Source organism: Ammospiza nelsoni, chromosome 3 (genome assembly GCF_027579445.1).
Source record: "Ammospiza nelsoni isolate bAmmNel1 chromosome 3, bAmmNel1.pri, whole genome shotgun sequence".
Classification (NCBI taxonomy): domain Eukaryota; kingdom Metazoa; phylum Chordata; class Aves; order Passeriformes; family Passerellidae; genus Ammospiza; species Ammospiza nelsoni.
Genome location: NC_080635.1, coordinates 49,107,075 through 49,129,524, shown reverse-complemented (window position 1 = coordinate 49,129,524; position 22,450 = coordinate 49,107,075). Strand labels below are relative to the sequence as shown.

Here is a 22,450-nt window from a genome sequence, read left to right as displayed (position 1 = left end):
AGATGAAATTACTCTGCCTGTTTGGCTTTTAATCACATCCCAGGTTTCTCCTGAGGTAGTACCAACTGTGCAATCTTCCTTTACTTATGACTCACAGGACATAATACAGAAAATCTAGAGCTCTTTATCTGGCTCTCTCTGCTTTAATCAATTTTTCCTTCTTTATCCCTTCTACCTTTTTGTGAGGAACAGTCCTTGTATTCAAAGTTTCATACTGCTATTCTTACAACAGAGTCCCACAGGAGTAATTTTATTGAAAAGGCTATTTTCCTTCTCCCCCTCACATTGTGCTGTTTGGGATTTTGTTTTTCTTATTGTTATTGTTCTGCTTGGGGATTTTTTTGTTTCTTTTCTCTTAACTTGCATGTGACTTAACCTTCAATTCTGTAGGTTTTGTTGGTATTTCAATTGATGAATACCAACAAGTATTTTTTATTTTGAATGCTTCCCTAGAAGTAACTGGTTTTTCTCTTATTTTCATGTATAAACATGGATTTAAAAATTTGCTTTCAGAGCTTGTTGATAGAGGTAGATTTCTGTGAGTGGTTTCTTTGAGATTGATTCTAAACCTTTTGCATATCATTCAGCCATAGAGTAAAAGGAAATAACAGCACTGGGGACTTGTCACCTTCTCCGTGGTTTTGAATTTCCTTTTCTTTCTTACCTTCAGGAAATGAGAATGGTCCAGTTTGTTGTCTCAAGGGTCATTCTTTCTTCTGCCTGGACATGGTGCATGTTTGTGATGACTGTAGCAGCTGTATTTGTGGGACAGAAACATTAAGCAGGAAATGTTTCCCTTCTCTATTGAAGAGATTTAAAAGCCATTCAAAAGGCTGAAAGCAGAATGGATGCTGAACCTGGCCACAGCACCTGGGTGTCCCTGGCTATTCTGGGCACAGCTGGACTGAGCCCTGGCTGGCATGGCCCTGCGCAGGGCTCCCCCTCAGCTCCCAGCTGCCCAGCCCTCAAGGAGTAGCTGTCCCATGCAACATCCTGATGGCTGGCTTTGCTTGATTCCATTTGGCTTTTACTCTTCCACCTTTCCTTGTCCATAAATGCAGAATTTTTACTGAAGACAAGTTTCTGCACATTGCCTTTCAGATTTTCTTTGCATATCCCAATGCGGTATGAAGCAGCTGACAAGTATGTGTTTTCTGTTGCTCCATGCACATTCTTCTCTGGCTAGCTTCATGAAAGGAAAAGGAAGGAGTTCTCACTGTATCTTGTAGAAGGAAAGTCAAGTTAATCTTTCACCATTGCACCTTTGTTCAAAAGCCAGACAAAATCAGGTACTATTTTTAAAAAGGTTGCTTCAGTTTTCCGTTAGTAAGTTGTAACATCATCACTAATTAATAGAATTTGATCCTAGGACACTTTGATTACTCTGGGGTCAATAGATTAATGAAATATAAAAAAAGTTTTATCTTCCTAAGTAAAAGTGGAAAACTTAATTTATAGTAGCAGATTTGTTGTCTCCCAAGCTACATGACTAATGATCCAAAGAAAATGACAGGAATGAGACAAATTTCTTAAAGGGATATTGTATGGGCCGTATATCTTCCTAAGCCTATAAGATCTCTAGGGATGTCTTTCAACATAAATTATTCCATGACTGCTTAAATAAAGGGTACAAACATAGATTCTACATAAGAAGCAAAGCCTCCATCTTTTTTTGGGACAGATGGTCATTAAGACAAGTTCCCATCAGAAAAATATCTGATATAAGAAGAGGTATCCAAACATATTGCCTTACAATGCACTCATGTACAACTTGGGATTTAGAAGGGAAAAAGATGCCTTCTCAATCTCCAGTACAGAACTAATAAGGATTAATATGTTTTGTTCATTTTGAAATTAATCTGATTACACTGTTCTTTAATTTGGTGATTTGGTAAATTAGGCACTTTGAAGGATGGAGGCCTTCTCAGTTGTGACTTTGATGCATTTTTGTATTTTATTTAGTCTACTGAAATGTCAGTAGTTTCCTCAATGTATATTTACTTCTAATTTCAGTTTGGCTTGGCCATATAAAAAGTATATGAAACTCTCTTACTCCTGTAGTTTTAAGCATGTTCCAAGTACCTGTAAGAATACATCTAGTGTAAACAAGATTTTGGCAAATCATTCTACTCTTTCTACAGGTACATTTGTTCGCAATTTTTATTAATGTTTATAAACAATAAGTGGTTTTAAATATTTTTTATTAAATCTTCAATATAAATTTTGATTAGCATAACTTAAAATGAAACCTATCACTTTTAGTAAATCTTTACTTATGTTTACACTTGAGTAAGTCTACATACTAATAATTTTTTTAAAATAAAAAGGCTTTAATGGCTGCTTTTTCCAATCCCTATATAGTCAGGAGGGTAGGCAGGTATTGCTGCCTGCAAACTCAGCGTTTAAACTTGCACCTCACTATGGCTATTCCATGTCCCACAAGCTACAAAATGAGGTTACTGTGGGATGCAATAGTATAACATCCTTCTGCATGCTGGCAGGAGCCTGTGTCAACCTTTTCCTTATGCCAGTGAGTATCTGCAACCCTAGCTTTCTCAGTCACGCCAGCATGACACATGGGAGGAATAAGACTTGAACAATCTGAATGATAAACTTGCGATCTGTTCTTTAATAAGTGCATTTAAACAAGATGGCACATTTCAGCAGTTCCTCTGAGAAAGATATCTGATAATTTCCAGTTACATTCAGGGCCTTTTTGGTTTTAATAAGGACTGGATACCTGAGACCTAAGTGCCTAAAAGACTGCTACTGTCTTACTCTAGCTCTGCTCACTGCAGCAGGAACTCTAAGGCAGAGAGGTTTGCCTGGCTGTGTTGAACTATATTTGGTTTAGACAAGCATAGGACTGTTCTTAAATGTCTTCTTTCCTAAGTGTAGAGCTACAGGAATAGACACACCTTTAAGACATCAGTAATTGAAGAAAGGTAAATCAATAATATTTTTATACATTTTTAAATGCTCTCTAACATTTGCTTCAGGCCAAGTATAATAGAATTGTCTGAACAAAGTAGATTATAAAAGAAATTCAAGTTATTACACGTGTTTAATGTTCAGCAATTGTTCATTAAACAATTGGTTAATTTTCAGGTGAATTCATTATTCAAATAATTCATAGGTTTCTTGGTCTCCTAGCAGTTCATGAGCTTTCCTTTACTGACACAATATAATGCTGTGCTAGTAGGTGATTGAAGTCTAATGATTTTAGTTATTCTGTGTTTATTAATTCAAGCCTTAAAGTATTACTTGATTCTCTCACTGGAATGGTTTAGGTGCTTAGGAGACTCACTAGCATAATATGAATTTGATATTTCCCATATCAATATGTTATTTCAAATAAATGACTTATAAATATTTGAGTGGAAATTACATTATTCATAAGCATTCATAGTAATCTGGATGTTCAATTATGCACAGAATGTGAAAAAGAGAGAATGGAAGATGAAGACAAATTTAAAATAGTTTTGGTAAAAACAGTCATTTAGGGAGATGTGATAACTTTGATTAATGTCTTCATGGGTTTTGTGATTATATCATGGGTTCAATGAGATGCACAGGGCTGAACATCTGTTTTTACATTCATGTGTATTAATAAGATGTCAAAAATCTTGGATTTCACTGGATGTGGCTGAAGTTCTGTCAGGGGAGGTTTAGGTTGAATATCAGGAAAAGGTTCTTCACCCAGAGTGTGTTTGGGCACAGGTGCCCCAGGGAAGTGATCACAGCACCAGCCTGACACAATTCGAGAAGTGTTTGTACAATTCTCTCAGGGACATGGTGTGACTGATGGGATGTCCTGTGAAGGGCCAAGAGTTGGACTTTGATGACCCTTGTGGGTCCCTTCCAATTCAGCTTATTCTGTGGTTCTGTATTTGTGTGATATTGAAGCCCAGGAGCACCTTAGATGAGGCATGATGCTAAGATTAATGTTTCCAATTTGTGTGTTTGTTTAAAATTAGGTATTCTTCTCTACACACATGCTTCCATTTGGAAAAGATACTGTGCTTTTGTGATGCCTCATGTTATGAATTTCAAACATGCAGAGCAAGGATTTAATCCACTTGCCAGTCTATGGTGAAAGCATGTGCATCCTTTTTGAAAAATCAGCCACTGCCTTAGAGAATACATGAATGGTTGCTGATTTTCCAAGATATATACAGCATTGTGCACCCTTGAGAACAGTAAAACCTTTCCTGCATAAAAGCAGCAACTACATTTAAAAATGCCAAACACATCAAGAGTCTTCACAGTAAAGACTCTCCAAGATATTGCCTGCATGATAGGCAGTGAAATTACATTATGCAAATTGCATGCAAATATATGCACCACATATGATAATTAAAACCTTTGTAAATACATATTTGCAAAATACAATCCATCATGGTCCACAAGGTTATAATCTACATTTTTAAATGAACAGTGCAAAAACTTTGAACATTCACATGAAAATGAATGATGATAATTTGAAACATTGTGAACTGTCATTTACCAACTTTAGGTTCTTCACAGAGTGTCATTCATTAAAAAAAAATCTCTGATTGATTAAATAAAAGATTCAAGCCCTACCAACACTTTTTGTTTGTGTGAAATATAATAACTAATGTGCTACTGTGACTGAGCTTTCAGTAATCATGAATGGGAAGTGAAAAATGTTTTATGCAATGTCATGAAGCAGAACCTGACAAGGACAGAAATTTTACTAAGAAATGTGGCAAATCACTTCCAGGAAATGGTCTTGGAATTGTTTTTAAACTTTTTAAACTTCTTATCTCAATTTCTCTCAAGAAATAGCACCTCCTGTAGGACATTAGAATTGAAACCATGATGGGTACACGGTGCTGTCTCAAATGGAGCAGGGTTAACTGGTAAATCATACCAGTCTCTTCTTCAGTAATTCTGATCCTTGACATGCTCTTCAGTCTCAGTCTAAAATCTGTGCGGTCTGACACCAAATGCTCCTCTTGTACCTTCTTTTGTGTGTGCATGACATCATCAAGGCAGCAGTCTTCTGTTTACTTTTTGCTTTCTAAAGCTTTCCCAGAAGGAGCTTCAGTGGTTTTCTTCTTATGCTTCCAGTGTGCAGAACCAATATTCCCATGCTTTCAGCTTATTTTAGTCAAGAGTGACCTATGGAGGTGAGCAAACTGCAGAAATATAAAGGCTGGAATTCAAGATACATTTGACCCCAGCAGAGTTTGTGGAAAAAGGAAACAGATATGAATTCCAAAGTACCTTGTGACACTGTGGTTGAGAAAGACAGGGAGCTAGGGAAGGTGATGACTCCCACTTATCTCCATCTGTACATGCAGGAGCCAAACTAGTGGACTATATTGAGGCCTACATCAGAGGAGGCTTTTCCAGCTTTCTGCTTTTGTGAGACCTCACCTGGAGTACTGTGTCCAGCTCTGGGGACCCAGAAGGTTTTGGACCTGTTGGAGCAAGTTCAGAGGAGGCCACCAAGATGATCAGAGGGATGGCGCTCCACCACTGTGAAGACAGGCTGAGAGTTATTAAACCTGGGGAAGAGGAGACTTCAGAGCCTATTGCACCTTTCATCACCTAAAGAGGGCCTACAAGAAAATGTAGAGAAAATTTTTACAAGGGCTTGTACTGATAGGACAGGAAGGATTGGTTTTAAACTGAAAAAGGGTGGGTTTAGATAGGATATTAGGAACAAGTTATTTATTGTGAAAGTGGAGAGACACTGACACAGGTTTCCCAGAGAACCTGGGGATACCCCATTCCTCAAAATCATTTAGGTTAGACTGGATGTGACTTTGAGTAACCTAGTCTAGTGAAAGGTGTCCCTGCCCATGGCAGGAGGGCTGGAACTAGATGACTTTTAAGGTCCCTTACAATCCAAGCCGTTCCATGATTGTATGTTATCACCTATTTATCTTCATTTCAGCTGAGGAAATTTAGTGAACTTGATTATTCTGGTTTTGAGGAGGTCAGTCAGTTGCCAGCAGGGCTCAGGTTACAGACTGACAATACACAGCCTTTCAGCCTGCTCTTGTCAGCAGTGACATACAGGCTTATCTGTAGTCATGGGGTTAATTTCCTAATATTGCTAGGATTATAACACAGGTGAAAGTAAAACTATGCTTTTTAAAAATTCCTTGTTGGCAACTAAAGAAAGGTCTCCCACTCTTCAATGCAAGTCTGTCATTCTGGGGAATTAGCTAAATGAGTAAGTGCAAAAAATGGCCTTTAGTTTCCCATGTTTGCAACAATACTCATTAGCAATAATGATCAGCACCCTTTAGCTGACATTGCTGACTGCTGGGATTGACTGACAATGCACATGCCTAAGGAGGAAAGTCACTTTCTGAGTTGCTGACTTGTGAGTATTGGATAGTCTCAATTTCCTTTACATGGCATCTTCTGTTTAAGGCATGTCTTACGCAGATACTGAGTATCTTTGGTAGTGCTCCTTATTGCCAGCAAATAGGCTCATCCTCCTTCACAATAAGGTAGTTGTGTTTTTTCTTCACTTCAGGCTGGTGAAATAAAGGATTCTTTTAAAAAAAAAATCTATTCCCAGAAGAAGGCAGCGGAGCAGTCAGCTACAGAGCTGTTCATGAGTAACTCTGGGCCAGATTCTACCACCTATGATCATAGCAAGTGGCAACATTGGTTTTTTTTTTTCTTTTTCCTATGAAATTATTCCACTTGCCACACTGCCACTTTTTGGGTTGGCCTTATGCTGAGCTCTGTTTCAATCCATTCTGCCAGTAAAGAAGAGGAGTTATACAACTCTTGCATGCAGACAGGAGAATGTGTGCAGGCTTTTCCAGTGGTATGCTGTCAGAAAAGACTTCTGTAAAATGAGAGAGTGAAATTTGCAGCTTCCAAGTCTGACCAGCTCTAGAAAATGAGACCACTGGTATTTGCCAGAATCAAATAACAAATTATTTAAGTGCTACTTAGCACTATTTTGGGTTTTGTAGCACTTTGAAATACCTCTACATAAGCAGTCTGAGCCTCTAAATAAGAAGTGTCTGACTACTCCACAGAAGAACAGTTTTGCAAAAAGTATTTGCAATTAAAATGTCCAGCCTTTCAAAAACATATATAATCCAGCATATAAGATTTGTTTTTAAAAATACAGCTATTAACATATCAACAAAATGTCTTGGCACTTGATTGAATGTTGAATTCTCTGAGTGGTGCTGTCCTCATACTTAAATGCATTAGAAGTTCAACAGAGCAGCAGGCCAGCTGGCAGCCTTGAGACTGTGGCAAGAAGGCATTCAGCACTGGGCTCTACAGGGACATATATCAACATGACAGGGGAGGTATACTGGCACGGACTTTAATTTTGTGGAAATGACGCAAAGCACAAATGTAGATTCTGAGCCTTTTGTGTGACAGTTATGGTCACGTAGTTCCCTGTCACCCTGTTTGAATGGGATAGCTGCAGGGAGCTGCTATGAAGGTTGAATACTTGAAACTAAAGAGATAGAAATCATGTTAATATGATTGACTTATTTGGTTTTATAATGACAAGAATATCTGCTGTAGGCAAAAGGATTATTGCAGAAATAATTCATTTAGCATTTAAAAGGGCTTCCTGCTCTTAATTTCTTATCTTTTATAACTTGTCCATAGAGAAAGAAAATATCTCATAATGAATAAAAACTACTTAAGAAAACATAACCTCAGTTAATTCAAAAGGGAGTTGCAGCTCCCCAGTCAGAGGACTCTAAATCAATTGCCCTCTATAGGTTTGGAAAGTCCGATCAAACAATTCAAGGGTGCAGGGATTAAACTGCCAGTCAGTATCCATGACTAACAAATGTGTGTCATTTTCATTACCTGTGAAAGGATGCTAACTCGACAATAATCACAGGGAAAGCGGTCCTCATAAACAATAGTGTGTTTACTTTTGTGGGTTTGCCGTTTGGAAAAAGCATCTGGATGAGTAACTCTCTGAGCACTGTGCTGAGAAGCAGAGAAGAGCTGCTGCTGCATCACTTAAGAGTTAAGCCCTGAAGAGATGAAAATAGAAAGGCTGATTGCTGGTTGTCTCATCAGCCCTTGTGAAAAGCAGCTGACAGTATTCATGTTTAGAAGAGGAGAGGAAATTGGAAATCCATTCCATTTCTCCCGGTGTTTCAGTCACAAGAATATATGTGACTGCAGTTTAGAAAATATAGAGAGGCTAAGATGCTTAAGCCACAATTCAGTGATGTCCATTTTCACATATTAACAGAACAGTAAACTGATTGGAAAAAAAAGCTTTGTTTCTTCAAATCCCGTCTGTGATAGTGGTAACTAGGACTCCTGATCCTCGGGGGTAGCTTTGAGCTTTTTCCCTTTCCACTTGATTTTTGTTTGTGAGTGAACATTGTAATTTGGATTTGGTATCATTAATATCAGTCACCAGACTGGGACTTGGACCAAGAGCAGCTTGCAGAGTATCAGTGACCGTTTTTATTGTGATAAACACCAGAAAACCACAACAAAAGCTGTTCTTTCTCTCCTAAGAGCAAAAAGAGTGGTTGATAGTTTGACACCCACATGCTTTTCCCTCCCTCACTGTTTCTGATATCACACTTGAAACTCCCTCACAGAGCTTCAGATCAACAGTTGCACAAGGTACCCAGCACCTTTCAAAGCTAGATTGTCACATGGACACTTACCAGGGGTGGCAGTTTGGGTAATGGATATTGGGCCACCTCCTGAAATCTGTAGCAAAGGCACAGAAAAACAGACTAGCAAAAAGTGTTGTGTGTAGTGCTACTTGCTATTCAGCAGGATGAAAGGAGGATAGTAGGTGGAATATACTTGTTCTGATAACAAAAGAATAGTATGTGCTTCCTATTTAAAATGAAATTTCATTTTTATGTTGACTCAGCTATTGGTCTTTGATTCTGTCACTGTCATCTGACCATCAGTATCATACTGTCACCAAGCAATAAAAATTTTTTTCCCCACCATCTTCTAGACTATCCATTTATTCATATGACACCGGGGTGCAGTGCTTCCAGACAATCTTTTTAAAATGCATATAAACAGCAAAAGGAAATCCAGAAAGGTGTTATAACAGGATCTTGGATCTCTAATAATCCTCCCACAGCTGCAAGGAGGGCTGCACATCCCACTTAGGGTAAATTTCACCTCAGTCAGCCTGCAGCTGCCAGGATGGCATGGATCCCCTAAGAAACCAGAGGACTCTTCTTTGCTTCCTTGATTTTACTGGAAGTAGAACTAAGCTCCCGTATGAGCTTCAATACCTATGAACCATTTTTTCTCTGATTCCAGTGATTTGTCTTCACATTTTGCTGAGGATGAGACTTATCAGACAGATTTAACAATTTGAGGAAGCTGAAAAGAGAATAAAATATATTTGGAGCCAGAAAGAGACAAAGAAACATTAGGTGACAATCTGTGTTCCAGTTTAGGGGAACTTTTCAATGAGCTGCCCTCAGAGAACTCAAAATACACTTTCTTTTGTTTTGGAGATTTGTTCCATTTTGTCTTCAGAATTTATGTGGCCGTTTTCCAAGCTAAACATATTGGGGAAGGGGAGAGGAAAATAAATAGCTATTTTTTGGCTGGTAGGAATCCAAGCAGTAGCAAAACTACCTCATTTCAACAAGGTCTTGTAAAAAATGGCTCAATTTACTTAATTCTTATGTCTTGCTAATGTTTCTGCTTGAGTCTACTGTTTGAAAGCCAAAAACATTGTGACAAATAGTGAGGTAATTAAGTAATTAGGAGCTAATTACTCATACTTTAAGAGTGATCTCTTTCTTACTTTTCCCCCACATAAGAAAAAATAAATATTGTGTCCTTTTCTCCTCTCTAGTGAAAATTTCCATCTTGAATTATGTGAAATACAGAAAGTTAATTTTCATGGTTTTACCTTAGTATAGGTTATCTAGACCAGGATTACCTAGACCATGGTCTGTCATGAAGTAGCCGGGGGAGCATGGTACATTTTATTGTTTATCCTCAGCATACGGACAAGTAGAGAGTGGGGTGATGCAGAGAAGCTGAACCATGGCATCTTTCTCTCTCCAGAATTTCAGGCAGTCTGCTGGGGCAGGGAGCAGGGATGGACAAATTGTAGGTTTGTAACTCTGTGCACCCCTGAGGCAATTCAAGTGCAGCTGTCAGGCCAAGGCTGAGCCAGGTGGGCGTCACTTGGGCTGTATTGGTACAAGACACTGAGTAACCTGCACCCCAGGCTGTGGGAAGAAGTGACCAGCAGCTTCTGACAGGTTCAGCTTGACAGAGAGAGTTCCTTTGGGACACTTCCAAAATCTCTGTCTCCCTCCTGTGACCTACACCCTGCATCTACCCCAGCTCTTTGCTTTTATACTGTGTTTGAAATGCAACAGGCACATGTGTGTATCTCATGCTGTATGAAGATATTTGTCAGCAGTTTGTAAACTCAGAAATTTTGGGTGGTTCTACTGCAAGGCCTTGGCAAAGGGGGAAACAGAGGAGGAATCCTGCCTCAAAGATGCCATGGAGTGACATCTTAAAATATAGATTTTGAGATACTGAGACTAGGTTGAAAGGAATGTATTGATTACTCTGCACTGCCAGATGCTCCATGTCTCAAATAACTTCCATAATAGAGGCATGTGTTGTGTTTCAGATGTGGAAAGAATTTACTACATGGATTTTCCTGCATTTTCGTGGAAAACCGCCATTTTATTTCTGTGTCCTTAGAGCAGAGATGCAGCAGTTAATGTGAATGCCAACTAAACCATGCAGCTGTTCAGTGTGGTGGCTGAGGGCCAAAAGCTCACACATGTCCAGTACATAGTCACTTTACAGCTGTTTGACCAGGACTGTGACAGAGCTTGCTACTTCAAATCATCTATATTTTCTTTTGTGGTGATCGAGGCACACCTGTGCTGAGTGTCTCATAAATGCCCTCAGCTGGTAATGGTCTGCACCACAACACTCTTCTCAAGGCTGTGTGTAAAAGGCTTCTAACAAAGACCTTCTTTCAGTCTGTCTGGAATTCAGGATGCAATTCTCTTTTGGGTGAATCTGAGACTTCTCTCAGTGGTGAATTGCATTTTACCTCTTGAGCTCTTTGCTGCTGGAAGTGCTTCATCTGTCTGCTATTCACAGAAGCAGTTCAGCTGATTTGATTCTGAATGCAATAGACCTGGATCTGAGGTGCCAGAATAATCTATTTCTCCCATTACATGCCCAGCATTTTAAGACTAAGCAATGTCTGACTTATATTTGCACTTAAATTAGACTGTAAAAGCATTGTTCTTGGGGTATGCTAATAAGAACTGCAGAATGACACTAAATCAACGGGCACTTAAAGAAGGAGAGAAAAAACTAAAGAACTAAACTAAAGCTCAGATGCTAAGCCCAATGGACTTTATTCAAACCTGTTAAGATAGACTTTCCATGAAATAATGTTGTCAAGAAAGAGCTTTATCTTCAGGTTTTCAAAAGCATTTCATATATGAAAAACAGGGAAGTAAAGCAGAAAGCCATTTTTCTTAATAAAAAAGAAAAAAGAAAAAAAAAATAAAAAGAAGAAGGATGTGGGGAAAAAAAAAGCATTTTATCACAAATCCCATTCAGGGGGAGAATAGCATTTGGTTTTCTTTCTGGTTTGGTTGAGTAGTCTTACTTCATTCTCTTCCAACAGAATGCAATTCTCATGTCATGTTTGATTTGAATTGCTCTTCCACCTCTATGATCCATACATGCTGAGGTCTATTTTGAAAAAAAAAAATCCAGAATTCTAGCTTGTTTTCCTTTTCAACAACAGTAATTTTCTGTTTCCACCTCTTACAGGACAGCAGAATTTAAGTAGAATCTCTTCAGTCACAGGGATATCACAGCACAAGCTATGCCTAAATAACCTTTCCAGAAGGACAAGGATAAAACCTCATTATTCTGGATGAGTTAATGAGGACTCTGCACAAAATCAGTCAGACTGCTCATTACAAGTCTCTATCACTCTGCTTTTTCTGCCTGGATTTTACAACTTTAGATTCCCCATTAATCACTTTCTTCCAAGGGTGCCGGCCTGCCTTTGGCTGGTGGCTTTTCCAAAACCAGCTTTCTGTCTTTGTGTAATAAGTGGCTTTTTGCCTCTTTTCAGTGACGGCTGGGCAGACAGAGATGAGGTCATTGAAGGCTACGAACCCGAAGCAAATGGAGGCATCACTATCAAGCTGCAGTCTCCTGAGGTGCTGGCGTTCGATGATTACTACCTGAAGCTGCGGCTGGACACCAACACCCGCAACCCCTGGTTTCCCGAGTTCTGGCAGCACAGATTCCAGTGCCGCATCCCAGGGCACCCGCTAGAGAATCCCAACTTCCAGAAGAATTGCACTGGTAACTTGTCAAACATTTCAAATATTTTTCCGGTTTTTGAATCTTTGCTCTGGCAAAAAAAAATTTTCCTTGGTTCTGGTTTGGGTTTTTCTTGTTGTCGTTTTATTAGGTTTTTGATTGGTTTTTAATTAAATGTTTGGTTTTGGGTTTTTTTGTTTATTTTGTGAAAAGAAAGATGGTGACCTCAAATTGAACAGATTATAATCCCAGCTCTAGTGGGACTATATCTGGTGCTTGTTGCACAGTCTTCTCTCAATTTAGTTCTGCTCTGTTATAGAGCAACTTGCTACCATTTTACGTTTTAGGGCTATGCTAAGTCTGAGTGCCCAAGTCTGTAATATAGCTTGTAAAAAATAAAGAGACATGAAAATTTCAACAAAAATATGAACAAATTTATACTTTCTTTCCTCAAAGTCAGCTTTTCTGATAACTGAGGAATCAGGAAATTCACAGACAATATTACAGCAGAAAATTTTAGAGAAAATTTATGCATTTTAAACTTGTCCAGTCATCTGCTTTACCTTTTTTTTTTTCCTTCTTAACCTATTAAAGCATATGCAGTTTGTTTCTACTATATAGCATTCACATAAAAACATGTTTTACACATGGAAGTAAGTCTTACCTCATAGCAAGAGAAGTGTACCTCTGCATAGATAATTTTTCTCTTCCATTCAGAGTCTGAGAAAATGAGCTAAAATATTTCAGTAAGATTAAATTTTTTAGTAAATTGAGAGAAAATTACATTTCTATGAAATATTTCCTGAATTATTTTTGCAAATATTTTGTTTGTAGTTTGCAAATATTTAATTTGTAGTCAAAAATATATACTTGATGGTAAGGAAGTTCTTTCCTTAGAAACAAAACTAATGAAGTCTTACTTTTCATCTATTTCTTTCATATTATTTACATTTTGACCTCCTGTATCCCCCAGCAGAAATCTCACTTGGTCTCCTCATGCTCTCTGAGCTGCATTCCCATAGTTTCTAGTTCTTCCCTTTTCCATCAGTAATACTTCCTAATAAGAAGGACTTCCACAGTCCCTTTTGTTTCTCCCCTGTTCTATTCACCATTGAGGCACATCACCAAATACTGTCCCTGGCTTTAAACTGGCCTGATGTGCAGACTGGCAGCCAGGCTGGCCTGCCTGGGTGCTGAGGGACTAATAGCAGGCCAGACAGGCTAAATCCATACTGAGTTTATAGTGATAATTTTTCCTCAAATGAGTTACTGACTTTAGCAAAATGTTGATTTTTTTTTTGTGTAAATATTTAGTCTGCTTTAGAAATGCTTCAACTCAGACAAAGAAGTTGATATAGGCCAACAGGGGCAAAAAGTGCTAAGGAGAGTTGAGTGATTTATGCACAGTGCAAATGCACAGGCTTCTTTTGTAAGAAAAGAAATTTAAAATTGCATGGTTTTGTACACAAATACATTTCATGCTGATGAACAAAGGTTCAATTTCAAGACATCTCCGCAGCTGTTATAAACATGGGTAGTTTGTTATCCAGCCTCTCTTTGGTTATGGAACTAAAAACTTGATTCTGAACTTTCATAGTCAGTTTTTATCTGGTGGATCAAAGGCAAGGGAACTCCCCACATGGTGACTTCAAAATGGCCAACGTGGGGTATTTCTGCACAGAATGCGTAGGTGAGCTTCCAGACAGTGATTGCTGTAGACTCTAAAATTGTACTTAAGCCAAAAAAAAAAAAAAGTTAAGAAAATCATGGAAGAAAAGTAGTGAGGCAATTTTACTAAGAAAATGTCTTACCCCAAACTTTTCATGATATCCCAGGTTTGAAGTCACTGAACATGGGAGGAGTTCTGAAGAGGTATCATCACATGCCTGCCCAGTGTTATGGATTCTCAAGGTGTCAGGGACCACTAAATTCTGATAATACTAGTGAAACACAAAAAAATTTATCTGCATTGGCAGACTCTGACAGTTTATAGTGTCAAGTCAGGCATTCAGACATCTTTCCCTCCTCTAGAAAGCTGACAATTTTTGCATGAAACCTTAAAATATGTGATACTTCTTAGGCTTTGAAAAGCAATCAGCTCTTAAATTTGGTGGTCTACCACTGACAACCCTCAGACTTACCACACACAACTAAAAAAATCCATAAATGTCTCAAGTCACCAAAGGGAAGCATCACAAGATATCTTTCTCAATAATGATATACCTACAGAATCAAGAGATCTCCATGTCCCCAGCAAATCTGTGGGCAATACAATACTTATTTTTACTTAACTACACAGATCTGACTGCTGACTGTCTGGCACCACCAAAGCTTTCTGTGAACATATCTTTATCTGACATTTCTGGAAGGTTAAGAATGTCACTTTAAATACTAGCAGCTTCAAAGCTGTTTGGTGGAGACACTCTCTCCAAGGAGGTCTAGTATGAGAGTGCCAAGAAACTGCCTTCTTCATCTCTCACAGATTTGGAGGCAGGACTTTTCACAAACTCTCAGTTAAAAAAAGGAGTCTCTTCCTTTACAAAGTATCTCTGTACACAAATCTGAAGGAGAAAAATCCATGATGCTCAATAAACAATAAGCACTAATAGTTGAAACCCATTAACAGTGCCAATAGATGATGTGAATTTTTCTGGTACTACAAGTTAAAGTACTGCTGTCACTCCTGCATCACCCTAGGAAAATAATCAGTAGCCAGTACTGGTATCAAGCACCTTATTATCTCCAGTATATTTAAGAGCTTTTTCTCCAACCTCAATATTCCTATGCAAAAGCATGTAGGGCCATGTATATTAGAAAAAGCTGAGTCTCCTGTGGTCCCAGGAGCCCATGCATATTATTAACAGGTGTTGTGACTATCTCTGGGTCATGACCTCTTTTGTATTACAGAAGTGCTCTGTTAGTCCTTACTGAGAACAAAACACACCCATACTTTAACACAGACAGCAATTATCAAAGGCAATACTGCTCAAGTTTGTTTTCCATGTCTGGAGAGCTAACATCTCAGGAAACTATATCATGAAAAAAAGAACTATGTGCAAAAGTTCTTATGATAGGCAAGCATAGTGTAATTGTATTTACACAGCAAGGAGTTTCCTAGGAGCAGACAGAAGCAAGAAAAAAAAATGGAAAAGACAGTGTTGTTCTTTGAATACCTTATTAAAATATATTCACAATATTTCAACCTATGTTTTGAAAAGGAGCTTAATAGCAAAGCTTGTATCTGTTGAGATTTTTCAGTTACTGCCTGTCCATTATAATTTACTTGCATACAATCTAATCAGTTTACTGAGTAATTTATCTAAAATTGCCACTGGCATGTGAGATTCAATTTTTATCATTCATGGATAGGCAAGGACTTCTCCTCAAGCAATTACAGCTGCTGCATCTGCAATTTCTCACACCCTGTTACTGTTAAGTCAGCATTAGCTCAGGATTGCATACTCCCTGTGAAACAAGGGAAAGCTAGTTCCTAGAAATCTCCCTTCTCTGATGACAGGAATTACTGCTGGAATTCCCTCATTCAGTCTCTGAGAAGACTGTTGTCCTTCAGAAAGTCTCATATTGCACTGAGCCCTGAATGCACATGCATATTTTGGGGGAAAGAAAGAAAATATACCTGCTCTAAGCAGTATTGGAAGGACACAAGTCCGAGTGTGCTCTACTCCATGAAGGCTGTATGATGCCTAACAGTTTGCCACAATTTCATAATAGCTCATCTGGATTACTAGAACTAAGTAGTAGTAGCAAAAAATTATTGGGAAGGGAAGAAATCCATCAAGACTTGCAGTTACTGCTCATTTAGATTATCCCTTCTTGCAAAAATTAAACAACTTACTTTTCCCACTGGGGTGGCAGCCAAATGAGTGGGAGATCTTTTTGACTCATTCTTTGCAATGTTTTAGCCAAGTGCCTCTTGTAACAGAACGCCTTTCCCTATCCCTCTCTCCTTCCCTCTTTCTCCAGCTGCTGTAGGAAATACTCTTCCTCAATAGGATTCAAGTATAGACATTTTTTTACATGTAGATATATTGGATCTGGCTGGGATTGGTTTAACTTTCCCCACATCAGTCCTCAGGGTGCTGTACTTTGTGTTGGTACCTAGAAGAGTGTTGGTAACACACAGTTTTTTAGGGCACTGCTGAGCAGTGTTCACACAGCATTGAAGCTCTCTCCCACCCCACACCCCCACCCTCAGAGTCTGGTAGGCTGGGAGTGAGCAAGACAGCAGGACGGGGCAAAACCAGTTGACCCAAACTGACTAAAATTTCCTCACCATATGATGTTATAGTCAGCAATAAAGGATGAGAGAAAGGATGAGAAGGTGGGAGAGTGTTTGTTATTAAGGCATTTGTCTTGCAAAGCAACACACTGAGACCCTATTTCCCAGGAAGAAACTGGACATCATCTGCTGACATAGTTAGAGAATACATTGTCCTTTTTTTCCACACATGGTCTTAGGGTTTTTTTAATCAAACTATTTTTACCCATGTGGTTTTAATTTTTATTTTATGTATTTTTCTCCCCTGTCCTGCTGAGGAAGAGGAGTGAGAAAATTCTTGATGGGCACTTGACAGCCAGCTGAAGTCAATGCACCCCAGCAGAAAACACACATTTGTATATGGATATTCTCCGAGAGTTTTCTGGGTATCTAACAGGTCAAAACCACTTCCAATACAAAGATGTTCTTAAACTGTCTGTGCCACTAAGGTACTTGTAATGTATCCCATGTAGCTGCTACACTCTGTAGGAAACAACATCTTACAACTCTGCATGGACCCCTGACACACAGCAGAATTCAGAAATTCACACCATTCTTCATGCCCTTCAGATACAATGTCAGAACAGAGTGTTTTAACAGTAATAAAAAAGGCTGTTTCTGAATTTGAGGTACTAAGACAGTATCTGACTCAGGATGGACCTGACAGAAAGTTCCCTTAGCACACAGCCTCAGGCACTGCCCCAAGGAACAGTCCCTGCTTATCTCAGTTCATTAGAAAATAGCATTTTCTGCATTTTGTAGATTGTATACAGATGATAGACTGTGTATGTCAGTCAACAGAGTTCAGATATTTTTCCAACAGACTTGTAGGATGTTTTCCCAGATCTGATAGCCCAAATGAAGGTGGGGGTTTTTTCCACACAAAAATACACTGGCTAATCTTTCTCTGTTGCGTGTGGTGAGCCCACATAGGTCAAAATTAAATGCAAGTCATACTCACACAGAAATTATATAAAACTCAGTGCAGTGCAAACACTTGTAGGGATGTCTGAAAGCTCTTTTACAAAATGTCTTATCCTCCTCCTGGCAGATCATACAGTGGCTGGAGTTTATGTAAACCAGGTGGGCTGAGTCCTCCTCTGCACCACAAGAGACAGTTATGAAATTGGTAATGGAACTGATGCAAATAACAGATTATGCTCACAGCAGTTCATCTGCTGGGACAACAAAATACATTGGCAGGCAATCAGCACAAACATTTTTCAATAGAGCAAAGTGGAACAAAGTGGGCAATTCATGATTCATTCATCGATTCAATTGATCTTTGTGACAAAGGGTTATTTGTCAGTGAATGTATTTGTTGCAGATAAGAACAAGAAATGTAGATATTTTTTTTGTTCCAAAGTAAGTCATAGTCCAAGTTCCCTTCGGGATGCTTACTCATACTTTGGTCATGCCATAAGGATTTCTTTATCTGCTAATTCCTGTCTTGGCCCAAGAGAACTGCAAGCAATCAGTCTGAGTGCATCCAAAGTCACAAGGATCATAGGATCACTCAGTCTAGAAGGTAGCTCAGGTAGTCCAAATCCCTGTGAAAGCATGGTAAGTCATCAGTACAGACCAGGTTGATCAGGCCTTGAAAACCTCCAAGGTGGCACAGTGTGTCTGGGTAACCTGTTCCACTACTTGAATGTGAAAAAGTTTGGCCTCATATCTAAAGAAAGAGTCTAAACCTCTCTCGTTTCAAGATATGCCTATCATCTCTTGTTCTTCCACCAGGCCTCACTATGAAAAACCTGCCCCTCTCTTCTTCACCACCCCATGAGTATGAGGTGCTGTTGTAAGGTTCCCCTGCAGCCATCTCTTCTTCAGGCTGAACAAGGCCAGGCCCTTCAGTCTGCCCTCAAAGGCAAGGACTGCAGCTCCAGGTCATCCTGATGGCTCTCTGCTGCAGGTACTCCAGGTTATCAGTGTCTTTCTGTATGAGGGATTCACAAACCACATGCAGTGTTCCAGGTGCAGCCTGATGAGTGCCAAGTAAAGGATGGTGGTGATGGTTAGATAATCACATGCCTCAGTCACTGGTTGTGCTGCTGTTACCATCCTGCTTACAGGATGCTTCTTGCCATCACTCCTGCCAAGGATGAATATGTCTGCCATATTCTTATATCAAGTTTGGTCCTAAGAAGGTGTATCTTTTCCCATCTCCTTTCTGCAGCAGACATAAGCTTTCACCACACCTGGCCAGTACTGAAAGACCACCACAAATTGTCATAGCATATTAAATCATGAGCAGAACATAATGATAGCAGAAGAAGCTTGGGAAGGCTAAATATTCCAGAAGGGTCATTTATGCTTTGGTATGAATAATGCAGAGTCATATTTCTTGAGATGTTAATGTCAGTGAATATAGATTATTTTGTGACTGCAAAGATCTTGGGCTACATTTGTTATGGCCATAATCTGAAAGAGATGTGGAGCACAGGGCAGAGGTGGTTTAGGTATTAGTGACCCACACAGCAATACAAAAAACAGTGCAGTGTTACATGGACATACCAGCTCAAATAGTGTATTTATATCTGTGGAATATTATCCAATCATTTCAACAATTGGTTCTGAAGTCAGGTGGGGTTGTTAGCCTCTAGTAAAGATTTCTCTGAAAAGCATCCCTAAGTGTTTGCCACCATTATCACCCACTCATTAAAAAGTAACTAGATTTATCCTATCCAACTCACAGTTCTTATAATTTTAATGAAAAGTTTTGGGTTTTTTCCTGACATAGGATATCTGTGGTTTAAAAATGGTACTCCCCAGTTCAGTGGCCCCACCAAGACTCTCCCAAACCAGATGCCACTCACTTACTCACCCCTTCCCCTTCTTGGTCCAGGAATGGAGTTGAGAATTAGAAGCACAAAAGGTGAAAGTCATGGTTCAAGATAAGAAAAATTTACTGGAAACAAAAATGAAATAAGAAAGTGAATAACAGCAGTACAATGATAGCAATGGAAGGTATAAGACAAAGGAACAAAGAGATGATTTACATGAAAAACTGCAACAAATACCAACCAACTCTTCCCCACAACACCACCTTTTCTCCCATGGGAGGGGAACATAAGAGAAAGTTGCTTTCCCTCACCTTGGCAATGATGTAAGAAGATATCAAATAACATTACAGTCTTGGCTACAGCCCCTCCCAATGATTTTGGCTGAAAAAAGGACCAGGACAATAACATATTTTTTAGACGATCTACAGGACCTCTACTCATGTCATGATGTTTGTTTTTCTGTTTTTGTTTGTGAAGTTCTCCTTGATTGCATTTATTGCACCAGATGGGGAGACAGAAGACTGATTGCTGCCTATTCCCATCCTGAGACACAGCTGTACTTGGCCAATCTTTCAGATTACATCCAGGCCACCAGTAATGGAGTTCAGAGCTTCTCTTAGTCAAGAACTTTTTTCTCAAGACCCACCCTACTTTTAACAAATCTATATGAGATGACATGAGGTTCTCCTTTTCTCATCTCAGTGGACAATTCACTCCAGATGTCTACTTGATTTTTCTACACTTTTCTGAAGGAGTGAATGAATTTCCAGTGAGAGCTGATCTGAGTTGTTTCCAGAGATGAACAAATGAGATCCAGCAGACTTTATTAGGGCTCATCCTTCTGTGTCAAGACAAGTGTGAAGGTGTTTCTCTGAGAACATTCTTTTTATCTCAACATCTGCTGGGCTCCCCCATGGAGCACCTCTCCCATGAGATTCTTCATCAGCAGAAGCACCCACAATAGGAATTACTGCCACTACAATAATTCAGAAAAAGTAATTATAAGACAACAGCCTGGTGTACACTCTGCCAAGTCAGCCACTGCTGGTAAATCACCTTTGTGGTGTATAGGAGACATATTTTTAAGCTCTTGAAGAAGGAATCAAGTTATTGACATGCCATAACTTCCTCAAAATATGTTTTACATTAAGTATCCTGTGACTTGTCCATGCTCACCTCTGCTTTGCCTTCTCATTACATATTTAGGTCATGTATCACACTCTTTTTCCTCAGTATGAGGCAGAACATCCTAGTGATCCCAGGAGTGATCAAAACTGATAGTAATTTCATTGGCACCTAGAACAAAGCCTACTGGGAACAACTTGTCTGAAAATATTCTAGTTGCTACTTTTCTTAGTCAAGTCTTTTTTACAGCAAATAAGACAGGAGAGTTGTAGTTTTATTTTTTTTCCCAATGTTACAGGCAGCTTTTCAGGCTTAAAGATGAGGAGGATTAATAATGTGCTTACTGTGATAAATCATGTGAATTATTCAGAAAAGAGAAAATGGCCAGGTTTTTGTTCATTTGGTTCTCCCTTTTTGTGTCCATGTTTGGAAAAAAAAGCAGTTATATTTTTCCTGTATTTTCTACTTCCAAAAACACTTTTAAACCAGGCTGTCTACAAGTATACAATAAAAATAAATATCTTTCTTCTTTTGGGACCCATAACAAAAAATGACATCATCATGAAATAAAGGAGAGGCACAATATACATGTGCCTTTGTAAACAGCATAGAAGACAGTTTACAGAAACATGCATATTACAGCAGCATATGACTAAAGTTTTCAGAATCTACACCTACATTTTCCATTCTGAATTTTAACAGTAAAAGTTTGCATTTCTGGGATTAAAAAGTCCTCTGGTAGGCTTGTCACACTGAGCCTTCTCCATTACATGGATAAACTGATGGTGCTAAGGAAGAGGACACCTGAATCGTGCTCCCTTGTGCCTCCGTCAGGCTCCTGTCTCCTGTGCCTAGAGAGAGATAGGGACACTCCTGACTGCTCAGATTGCCACAGATTATTTAAACTTTTATCAGGAGCACAGTGAGGACAAAAGCACACAATTAAAACAAAAATTGACTTGTTCCTAGAAATCAATTGTTTGTGCAGGTTGTGCATCAGAACAATTAGCAGAGATATAAACGTTTAACCAAACCAGGAAGTCAGATGAAATAGCACAGGTAACTGATCTGAACACAAAGCAAGCTGCTTTCTGTCAGCCCTCCATGTCTTTTATTAGATGATATCTTCCATTTTCTCATTTACCTGTAGGTGGAAAGTTTTAAACTCAGCTTGCAATTTTACAGGTTGTCATTACTGGCAGCATTACCCCATAAATACAGGTGCAAAGGAGAAGCACCTGTGGAGACTAACACATGTAGGCACAGTCCCACATACTCACACCTGTTTAGCTGCAGACTAGAGATACTCTTTGCACACAAGGATATTTTCTGAAAAATAGCCAGTAGTGTTCTTAAAATAAATGGGTTCCTCTTAAAAGATTGTGGGCAAGCAGTGGCATAAAGAAAAATAAATTTTGAGCCTGAGTGGTAAAATCTAAACCATGAAAACCACAGAATTTCCTATTCAGAATATGCTGTGTTGATATCCACAGGGAGTATAATCTGATGGAAGGTGTGTGGTCTGAAAAGCAGTGCTGCTAGAATAAATCTCTGTTTTCCCATTCATCCTGGGATGTCTGGGGAAGTGCAGAAGTCTGCTTGTGTGGAGAGAGTTAGGGAAAAATGGTAAGATACTGCCTTGACACTGTGTTGCTGGCTGAGCCAGAAATCCACTGTAGCACAGCAAGGCACTAGACCAGATCATGTCAAAATGTTTCCTCCAGCTGAGATGTTTGAGATTCATACAGTAGAAAGCAGCTTTGGAGGAACCCACAAGTTCAAAGCTTCCATTTAGCTCTGGATTCAGGCTCAGCTCTGTAGGAATGAAAAAGCAGGGCTGTTTTCTTCGAAGCTGTAGCACTGTACATATCATGCTAGGCAGTGAACTCTTCACTTTCTGCAGAGGCCAGCTTAGTCTGCAGCTTTTTCCAGGCTTATTTTGTCTAAAAATTCA

At 39.1% G+C, this 22,450-nt stretch overlaps 1 protein-coding gene across 1 annotated transcript in view; it reads left to right on the top strand.

The window, feature by feature from the left end:
- Positions 1-22,450, top strand: part of GRM1 (glutamate metabotropic receptor 1) — a 177,664-nt gene that overhangs the window by 99,190 nt on the left and 56,024 nt on the right. Inside the window, exon 3 of the mRNA XM_059468877.1 lies at positions 12,113-12,348. Within this exon, the coding sequence (XP_059324860.1) occupies positions 12,113-12,348 (236 nt within the window). The remainder of the gene's footprint in view (positions 1-12,112; positions 12,349-22,450) is intronic.